Source organism: Condylura cristata, unplaced genomic scaffold, assembly GCF_000260355.1.
Source record: "Condylura cristata isolate star-nosed mole 26May11 unplaced genomic scaffold, ConCri1.0 scaffold00026, whole genome shotgun sequence".
NCBI classification, from domain to species: Eukaryota; Metazoa; Chordata; class Mammalia; order Eulipotyphla; family Talpidae; genus Condylura; species Condylura cristata.
Genome location: NW_004567127.1, coordinates 14,331,117 through 14,341,821, shown reverse-complemented (window position 1 = coordinate 14,341,821; position 10,705 = coordinate 14,331,117). Strand labels below are relative to the sequence as shown.

Genomic DNA, 10,705 nt, shown 5'->3' with positions numbered 1-10,705 from the left:
AAGACGGAGAAAGTTTGGACCTCGCCGGCCACCATCCGCTTCTTCCGGTTTTGCAAAGAATGCTGCGGTAGTTCCGGGCATTGACCTGAGTGGGGGAAATCCTGCGGTAGCCATATTTGTTGAGGGAATGGGACCCGAGGGAAACTGCCAACTTTTACTCTCTTCGCCCGCTGCTTGCTACCCGAAGGGAGCCTTGAGTTATGGCGTCTTCTGTGCCAACGCCGCACGCGACTGGCTTTCCAGCGGAAGGTCGATGCGGTTATTACGTGGAAAAGAAGAAGCGGTTCTGCAGGATGGTGGTGGCAACAGGGAAAAGGTTCTGTGGCGAACACGCTGGAGCCGCGGAGGTCTGGTATCGCTCTACTACCCCTCTCGAGAGTCGGAAATAAGTTTTCTGGGCCGGCACCTCCCTGCTGACAGATTTCTGTTTCTGTGCCCAGGATTTTCCAGCCTTTCCTTTCATAAACGCTGTTCTGCACTCCCTGGGGAGCGATAAAGGGCACTCGTGAAGTGCCGTGTTTTACAAAGTAAAGCGCCGGCGGTGACCGGCTTCTCTTAATACCGGGCTAGATTTTACTTCAACGCCAAACTACCATCTTTCACTCCGCCCACTCGCCGCCTCCCTCATAGGAAGTGATAGTTTAGGAAGTATAATGACGGAAGATTCCTGAGATTTCACTTGTGGTGTTCTGCTCGTTTCGTGAACGATAATCGTGTCTCTTGAATGCAGTTGAGGGAAACTTCGCAAGTTTTACTTAAACGTGATCTTTTGAAAGCCACGTGTAACTACTTTGTTGGAAAGGGGAAGGAAAGATTTAAAAACAAGCCATGAATAGAATCGTCCTTTAAAATTAACATCAGAAAGGGTACGACTTTGTTCGATGATGCTAGCTTTGTTCAGACACTAGCTAATGTCTGCAGATATCCGAGACACTTGGAACATTCAGGAATGTTCTGGCATATAACGTAAAAACCAGAGCTGCTGCTAAACCTCTTAGAGCATCGAACAAAGTATATGTAATTGTACTGTCAGTCTATAGGCTTAATATGTGTGTATTGTTTTAGAACATATGCACTAGAAAAATCAGAACAAGAGCAGGATCTTACAGGAAAAGAATAGTCAGACATCTAGTTTCATGACTTCTGACTGTCCAGTATCATTTACATTATTTGTCTTTGTGAAGTCAGGTGGTGCATCCTTCTAAGGGATATACAGAGGGAGTCAGCCCACAGAGCCCCTTCATCTGATTGTGTCCATCATAACCTTAGCTTTCCTTCATATTTTATCTGACCCACCCTTGCCTAGAATGAAGCTATTGAGCATGCATTTTTCTGTTGTAGGATGTGGGAGTAACGTGACTTATGGTGACACCTTTTTGACTTAACACCCACAGTTTACTGACTGGTTTGAAGAAACCAGCAAACCTCTCTGGACTAAAAAATAATATCTGTACAGAAGAATTTTGTCCTGTTATAAGATGGTATACTTAACCTTCACCAGACAGCTGAAAGTTGACTGCAGATTGTGACAATAGTAAAATCTGAGTAGACCCTTACAAAGCTTATTGGTATTTGGGGATGAGTAATACCTGTTGTTACTAGTGCCTTGAAGAAAGAATGCAAAACACATAAGTGGAAAAACACTTGTAATAAATGTGATGTAGTTTTCAGTGTAGGCATCATGCTGAATCTGTAATTTAAGATATAGCTGGGTGTTATGTTTCCATCATTTTTTCCTAAATGTCATTTGTCCATGAGACCACTTGTACTCATTTTTACTCAGAGGTCCTCCATTGAGGATCATTTTGCCTCCCAAGACACACTAGCCAATATATGAAGATATTTGGGACACTTTGAACACTGAGGAAAATGTTCCAGTATATAATGTATAAAACCCAAAGATGCTGCTAAACCTCTTAAAATGTGCAAGGCAGTCAGTCACCCCCACGAAAGAATGATCTGGCCCAAATGTCACAAGTGCCAAAGTTGAGAAAACTGTTTCTAACAGAAATAATAAATTTTAAAAGTGCTTTATTCTCATTTCATAGTTAGGCTTCAGAGGATTAGAATAGAGTCTTCTTTTTCATGAAGGTTAGAGTTCAAAATAAACAAATAAAAATAATGTACAGTATTTTTTAAAAAATAAAAAATCTCTTGGCTTTCCCTTGAAATCAAGTGTACATACAGTTTTATGGATAGTCCAGGATTCAGATTAGAACTAAAATATATGGAAAAAAGAACTTAGCTTTTACAGTAAACCCAGCACTTCTTTAATCTCTTAGCTCATTTAATTTTCACAAACCTTAAGATAGTAAGACATTACCATCTTTTGGATCAGATAGTAAACATAGCACAGGACTTAGGTACAGGCATTGGTAGAATTGAAAATCATAATCTAAGCAATCTGGCTGACCTGTGGTTTTAGCTACTATACTTTTGTGTTACATCAGATGTTTATGAATGTTGGGTAGAATTGCCAACACTATTAATTTTACTTTATTTGTTCCTGGTCCATATAGTTAAATCCATGTAATTTAGAAATGAACGCAGTGTAATTCTGCTCAAATGAAAAGTTGCAAAGCAAGCATGCTATGACAACATATCAGATGCTTAAAATGACATGTTTTGGAGTTTCTGACAAACTTTTTTCACATTTTAACGTATTTGAAATTAGAATATATCTTAGAATCAATGTCATGATTTCATCGGCAGCATTTTTTTATTAGTAGCACTTTCAAAAATAGTTCATATTATGTTCAGTGCTTTCAGATTCTAAATTCCATGTAGACCTTCTCTTACATATTTGAAGCTTCAGATCTTGTACAGAGTAGCATTTGTTTGTATATACATAATTAGTTGCAATGGAGATTTTTATTCTTAAATCCTATGATTTGATTTTGCCAGTAGTTTAATAGTGTACTTTTTTACTGTGTTTGAGAAATGCATAAAATTACAATTATATTGCAATTATATCTAGTATTCATAAGAACTTAATATTTTATTGAAATATTTTTTTTTTTTTTAAGGAGGAAAATTCTCGGAAAAGAATCCTGTGTCCTTTAGATCCAAAACAGTAAGTATGGATCAGAGAAGGGAAACAATATTACAAGTTTATTTTAAATAGCTTTTTGTGCTGGAAAAAGAGAAAAAATAATTTTCTCTTTAAATTTAGCACAGTATATGAAGACCAACTAGCAAGGCATTTGAAGAAATGTAACTCAAGAGAGAAGCCAAAACCCGTAAGTGTTTGATTAGTAAAACTGAATAATGATGTGTGTGGCATAGTGTTTATATACACTTAATAGATTACAAAAGTGAACATTTAACAAGGTTAAATATGTTAAGTACATTTCAGTATACATAAAACAGACTGAATCCACTTAATAGTTCTATTTGAGATCATAGAATTTTAAAGAATGAGAGTGTTATTAGAGAATAATTTCAGTGTATTTATATAAAACTATTTACTTGTTGTCTAATAAATTTACTTCATAAAGTATGGTCCCAGACTTCAAGAAATTGATTGAGGTCAGTAAGTAAACTTAAATAATGTCATTATTTAATTGGGTCAATGAAAGAATTAGTATCCTGTGAGAAGAACACATATTTGCATTAAAATTAAATCCAAAGGCTTAGTTAGGAAAGACTTCCCAGAAGGAATAACACCTGAGCTGAGACTTGGTTTAGCAAAAAATTAAAAATAAAAAAGGTAAAAGAGCCATAGGTATATAGGTAGAAAGAACTATATATGCCCACTCAAAAGCTTAGAAGCTACATGAGACCTTCAAAGAGCTTGAACTTCATTCTGTAAGATATGGTGAACCACCAAAAGAATTTAAGCTGGAGAATTTGTGTTCAGATTTACCTTTAAAAACATTTTCTTAGAGCAGTGAAGGGAGAAAATGGTAAATCAGAAAACTTGTTTGTGCCTGATACTAAAATTCAGGTGGGACATGATAATCGAGACTGAATTAAAGTGGATAGAAAGGGTAGTAATAAAATCAATAAATATTTGTAATAGAAAAGTAAAAGTAAGAGAAGAGGAAAAATTTTTTATTTAATAAATATTAATTAAAACTTATGCCAATCATTGTACTAAATATTCTGCCGGGAAGACAATTATAATATAGAGGGGAACTGGATAATTATGTGTTCAGATTTACCTTTAAAAATATATATTTTTAAATAGTAATAATAATAATGAACAACTATATACCAGAGACATTTTACAGGGTGGAGTGGGGAATGGGATCAAAAACAAAAATGAGAGGGGGGGGTTAGTGCACTGGACTATGGTGATGGCACATGGGTGAATTGGTGGTGGGAAGCCCATGGGGATTACAGCTGAGATGGAAAAAGGCACAAAATGATGTAAAAGTAAACTATTATATTATTTGTTTTTAAAAACTTTTTTTTAAATAGCTGTTCATTATTACTATTTTCTCGCCTGGTCCGTTATACTCCTGCTATGAGTGAAACCATCTATTATTTTTCCTTTTTTTTCTGGCTTATTTCACTAAGCATGATCTTTTCCAGCTCCATACATGTTGCTGCAAAAATGTTTTTATTTTTTTAGTGGCTGAGTAATATTCCATTGTGTATATGTACCACATCTTTTTAATCTAGTCATCCACTTTTGGGCATTTGGGTTGTTTCCATGTCTTTCCAATTGTAAATAAAGTGACAATAAACATGGGGGTGCAGGAAAAACTTTTTTTTTTTTTAAAGAGAGAAAGTGCTCTATTATTTGTGTTAAAATAGGTTAAATACAGAGTACTATGAAAGAGTAAGGGAGAAGAGCCTAATCATCTTTTAAAAGAATATAGGGGGGGTGAGGATGTGGGGGTGTGGGAAGAATAAGGGAGGCTTCTCTACAGAATGTCATAAGTGCAACCTACAAGTCAAAAGAGAGTCAGCCAGATAAGGAAGAAAACAGGTAAAGGCCTTCAAGGGAGAGAATACATAGCCGTATCTGGGACTGGGCATTTCACATGATCAGAGTATGAAATACGAATGGAGAGTGAGTAGAAGATGATACTTGAGAGAGCTAGGAAACAGCATGACCAAGGTCAGAACTCTAGATGGTACTGACATTAAGAGGTAAGCTGCTAATAAGAACCATAGAAAAATACTGAGAAGAGAAAAACGAGAAAAGCATGATGTAGAAGCCAGAAAATGGAGCATATCAAAGAACAAAGCGTGATCAACAGTATCTTAGACTAAAAAGATATCAGTTAAGGTAGGAGCATTAAAGGATCCATTAAATTGGCAATATAATGGTTGTTAAAGAACAAAAACTTCAGCAAAATGCATATTTAATGGAGTAGTGTGGGCATAAATGAGATTGGGATTATATATGAGTAAGTGGAAAATAAGGCAGTAGAGATCACTGTTACAGATTATTCTCTCAAGAAATTTGGCTAGGAGTGAAACTTTAAAGTTAGAATGTTATTAGAGAGGAAGGTAGGATAGGAGGTGTGTTTCAAAATCAGAACATTTAGTATTTATTTACTCATTGCTAAGAGTAATGAGCCACTAGCAAGGAAGAAAGTTGAAGGCACATTATTGATGGTGGGAGGCACCCCAGGAAGCATGCATACATAGGGAACAAGAGGAGGGGAAGAAATAGCTCTTTCACTGATATAGATGACAAGGAGTTAAGGTTGGCTATCAGTTCAGGCAAATTGAACCATCAGGAGTTTTAACTAGAATGTTGTCATTTGATAGCTACACTTCTCTTGTCAGTAAGAGCCAGATCATTAAAGGGGAAGATGTTGAAGTAGGAGATTTAAGAAGAAATGCAAACATTTAGATTATTCTTAATATTACGAAGAATAATTAGTAGGCATCTTGAAAAGTCAGATTGAGAGTAGATATACTGAATTTGAATTGGCGCCAGTCCAAATGACTAGGTGATTTTACTAGCTGGCCCGATAGTAGGAGTTATAAGTCATAATGCAGTCATTAGGTTTTGAAAGGGTAGGTGTGGCAGAAGGACCAGATTGTGAAATTTGATGATAAAGATGATACTGGATATCCAGAGTAAATGACATGAAAGAAAAGCCAGAAACTAGCTGAGAAGGTGTGAATAGAAGTCCCGAAAAGATGGAAGAATGTGATTTTAAAAATCATTATAGTTTGCACAACCATAAAACAAATTTATTGTCAGAGAAGGGACAAAGGAGGTTTAAGATTTCAGAGATTAACTGGTTCACAATAACGCCAGAGTCTAGAAGACCCATGGAAGTAGTCTGCTAAAATGCAAGTGTGTCATTAGAGTTAAGAAGGTTAAGACCAGAGTTGTGATGTTGGGTGACTTGAAAAGCTAGTCATATTGGCTAGACTTAATGGAAAGAATGAGTTGGTGTTAAAATCCCTAATAAGTGTTGGACAATGACCAACCAATTGATAATTGACAATTACTGGGAGATTAAGAAGGTGATTTAATGGCTTGGTATTTTTCCAGGGTAGGGTAACTAACATGTGGATGGGACAGTTCTATCCTGCTGTCCTGTGTGCATTTCAAAGTGTCCATGTATTTAGCACTCTAGGCTGCTAAGCAGCAGTTATCAGTAACACTTGTCACTGAATAAGAAAGATCTGAACTTTAATCTTACTTTCAGGCTGACAAGTTAGTCTGCCATCAGTTTGTAGATGCAAGCAGAAGATACGAGATTCCTGGGTCAGACAGAGCCCTGTTAGTACACACTGTATAGCAAGCAACTTGAGTTTCTTGTCTACATGAATTCTTGTTTCCCAAGGGACCCTGAGTCAGCATAGAGGGACCCAGGCGGATGCTACACATGTTTGTGCATAGTTTGTGTCATAGTTGAAGAACCCCAAGCTTGGGAAACATAGATCTTTTAAAATGGACAGTAAGCAAAGCTGCCTGACCTTGTTTCCATCAACAGACCTTTCTTTACTATGTGGTACGGTAGGCAGACCTTCCCTTTGCTGTAGGAGACACGATTTCTGTCAAGGTATACAAAAGATAGTCTAGCACAAAAGTGGCCAGTATTTTTTATAAATAAGACTTGCAGAAGAAGCCCCATGGAGAATTGTTTCCCAACAGCATGTCCCAGTCATCTTTTTTTTTTTTAGATATTATTTATTTATACATACAGAACTGGGGTACAAGCCAGAGAGGATTCAGTAAAGACAGAGTGGGGAGCAGAACAAGCAGATCAACGAAGTACACAGCTGAGGAGAGCAGCGGGCAAGACAGGAGAGGTCTGATGTGCCCCATGTGTAAAGGAAGTTCCATGAACACAGATTTTTTTGTGTGTCCTTTTCTCTATTGTGGCGAATCCTCAGCACTCAATGCAGACTAAGGACTGCAATATGTTTCATTGTCATTTAGTAAGGAAATGAATGGGAAAAAGGGAAGGAGGTGGGTGCAAAGTATAGGAGGGAAGGGAAAGGTCAGTTTCCCAGCTTAACTGTTGTGAGCACTTCATATTAAAACAATGTTTTTGTGTTTTTTTGTTGTTGTTCTTAAGGACTTCTTCATTCAAGACATTAATGCAGGCTTAAAAGATGAAACAGAAATACATGAAAAATTGGTAAGTACTTAGCATTTAATTTTAATGCTTTCTCCATTCTGTGAATAATCCGTGCTCCATTTTTGTCTGCAATAAGTCAGTTGTTTCGAGTTTCAAATTTCCATAAGAACCATTCATAGTAGTGGTTAGTTCCTAACTAGCTCATGTTTCATTTTTGTACATAGGTTCCAATTTCTTCCCTCTCTGAAGAGCAGTTGGAAAACTTAATTAAGAAATTGAGAAGAGCAAGTGAAAGTAAGTCTATCTGAACTTGCATATCAAACCTTTTTGAGAATTGGTGATGCAAGAGTTAATATCAGTGTGGTTTAGAAGATTTTACGGCACTGTTTAGAGCTGTAAGGTTTCATGTTACATAAGCTATTGTGCTTATATTTGGCACAGGTTTGAACTCTACACTTAAAGATCAAATTATGTCCCATCCAGCACTGCATGATGCCCTTAATGACCCTAAAAATGGTGATTCTGCAACCAAACACCTGAAACAGCAGGTATGTTTAGGCCATACTAACGCAACTAAAAATGACCTTTGTTCATTTTTCAAAAGCTAACATTCTGGGATTTTTTAGATAACAATTCAAGATATTTTGTTTAGTCTGCCTTTCAGGGTATAGAATTTTTCCATTTCTTTAACAGAAACACTATACATATGAACATTTTTAAAATTTTTGGCATAATTCTGAGAAGTATGTGTTAAATGAAAACTACAGACAAAAATCAAAACCAAACAAAAATTATCAATGTGAACATTACTGCCTTATGTAGAAAATCACCTTCTGTTTTCCCATTTGAGCCAAATATGTTTTGCTGTGGTGTAAAATAATCTTGTGAAGTTTGCAGGCTTCTATTTTAGGTAACATTGAAAAATTAAAGTTACTTGGTCCAAGAAGATGCTTTGTTGAGTTTGGAGCAGGAAAGGGAAAATTATCTCACTGGGTTGATATTGCCTTAAAAGATGCTGAAAAAGTTCATTTCATCCTGGTAGAAAAGGTGACCACAAGATTCAAGGTAAGTGAAACCATTGCATTATATTAGTCACCAAACTTTGCACTGTTCTTATTAAGAGAACTCAGACATCTTTTGAAGAGAATGAATTGTTATGTTCATTTGATGTGATAATTTGTTTTCTAATTATATTGAAGACTTAAACTGAAGGGAGTTTTTTTTTTTTATCTAAATTTTGTTATTGGTCCATTAATCTGAGTTCTTAAAATTATTAGCAAAGGAAACATTTAATGAGCATATCCCTAAGCACCAGAATAGGCTTCAGTTAGATAAGGATCTCTGAGTGCCATTATATTTAGAAAAGAGAGTTGGAAAAGTAGAAAAATTATAGAAAAGTGTTAAACATGAAAAACATATGCCAGAGTATACTGTGTGCTTGAAAAAGGTTTGCAGTTCCATGGTGTAATGGTTAACACTCTGGACTCTGAAAAAGATGGAGACAGATTCCCTCAGATTGGGCAAGTAAAAGGAGGAAGAAAATTATTTTGGAGGGAAAAATGATGAGTTTAGTTTTTCTGTTTTTTAAAGATTTGTTTATGCATACAGAGCTGGGGTATAGACCAGAGATGTGTGGGGGTAGCAGGTTGAGAGGATTCACCAGACACAGAGCAGGGAGCAGAACAGGCAGGTTGACTGAAATACATTGTTGAAGGGAGCAACGGGCAGAACAGGAGAGGTCTGCTGTGCCATGTGGGTTACACACACACACCTCCCTCTCCCCTCCCCACAGGGGAGCAAACTCAGGCTGAAGCAGCTGTGGCTGGCTAGCTTCATACTTGGCTGCGCTTTAACCCATTGCACCACCAGAGAGGGCCCTGAGTTCAGTTTAAGTGAGTTTTCTGTTAAAGTAGAGCTTTCTGGCTCACAATTGAGTATGTATCTAATGCTCATCAGTGAAGTCTGACTGCCTGCCACAGTGTAGATTTATAAATCATAGGCACATGAACATAAGTAGGCTGGATGTGATCGTTCAGGGAGAGTACTAAAGGAAAAAGCCCAAAGCAGACATTAGGAACTGGCGCATAACCTCAGGAGAATCACTTAACACCTGTGAACCTTAAATCCTTCATCAGTGAATCAGGTGTTTTTAGAATTAAAGGAAATAATGTGTACATAATAATTTGTACATTTGTAAGACTTATAAAAATTGTTATTTTGGAGTTTATGTGAAGGAATATACAAGTTATATTTTTTATTAATAGTTCTGTTTTTGAAAGACTGTTCTGCTGGAAACTTATTTACTCTGAATTCACAAACCTTTTTTTAACATAGATTGTTAATATTGTTCTCATTACAGGTAGATGGCAAACACAGAAAGAAAAATTCAGTGTTTGAAAGACTTCAAATTGATATTCAACACTTGTGTCTGAGTAAGTTGCATAATTTTAGTTGCTCTACCATAAATCACTGGCATCTCAAACTCTGAGAGTTGCTTAGAAACAAACATGCAGAACAGTGCTTTATAGAAAACAATACAAAATAAATCCATTGTTAATACAGGGTTGAGAAGTGTTTATATGAGTACAAATTGAGTTAAGCTTCAAACTTTAAAAAATGTTTTTCAGTATCAAATAAAAATGAAGTATCTCATTAGGGAAGTTTTAAAGTTTTGATATGTGCTTATTTTACTTATTTGTTCTCTTTAAACTGAGTCTATTGCTATTTTTCATTTATTTTGGTCTCTCTCTTTCAATTTAGAGGCTCTCCTCAAATATCTGTAGTTCTTTGATGCTGTGTTCATAGTTAAGATTGAGAGAACTAAGAATTCAGATGCCTCTGGTGGGATTATTGACTCTGAGCTCCAGTTTGAGAGCTTCCTGAGATACAGTGCTTCCTCTTAGGGTTGTCTGATTCTCGAGAAAAAGATTTCTAATCACCAGGGCTGAAATGGCACATTATACAGTACTATCTTACAGGCATTTTTCTTTACTTTTTTTACTTCTCCTAGAAGAGAATAAAAAGCAAGGATAGTAACTTGTTCTTGATCACAAAGATATATTAAGAAGTCTTTTTCGGCCCTCCCTGGTGGCGCAGCGGGTTAAAGTACAGCACTGAGAATCTAAAGCTGCCTCCACATGAGTTCGATTCCCGCCTGCTCCGGAGGTGACCACATGGTGTGGCAGACCTCTCTTGGCCCGCCT

At 36.6% G+C, this 10,705-nt stretch overlaps 1 protein-coding gene across 1 annotated transcript in view; it reads left to right on the top strand.

Annotated features, from left to right (window-relative positions):
- The first annotated feature begins 83 nt into the window (after window positions 1-83).
- Window positions 84-10,705, top strand: part of TRMT13 (tRNA methyltransferase 13 homolog (S. cerevisiae)) — a 17,095-nt gene continuing 6,473 nt past the window's right edge. Inside the window, exons 1-8 of the mRNA XM_012730104.1 lie at window positions 84-347; window positions 3,027-3,073; window positions 3,173-3,239; window positions 7,500-7,562; window positions 7,727-7,796; window positions 7,944-8,050; window positions 8,400-8,567; window positions 9,862-9,934. Coding sequence (XP_012585558.1) covers window positions 201-347; window positions 3,027-3,073; window positions 3,173-3,239; window positions 7,500-7,562; window positions 7,727-7,796; window positions 7,944-8,050; window positions 8,400-8,567; window positions 9,862-9,934 — 742 coding nt within the window. The 5' untranslated portion in view covers window positions 84-200. The remainder of the gene's footprint in view (window positions 348-3,026; window positions 3,074-3,172; window positions 3,240-7,499; window positions 7,563-7,726; window positions 7,797-7,943; window positions 8,051-8,399; window positions 8,568-9,861; window positions 9,935-10,705) is intronic.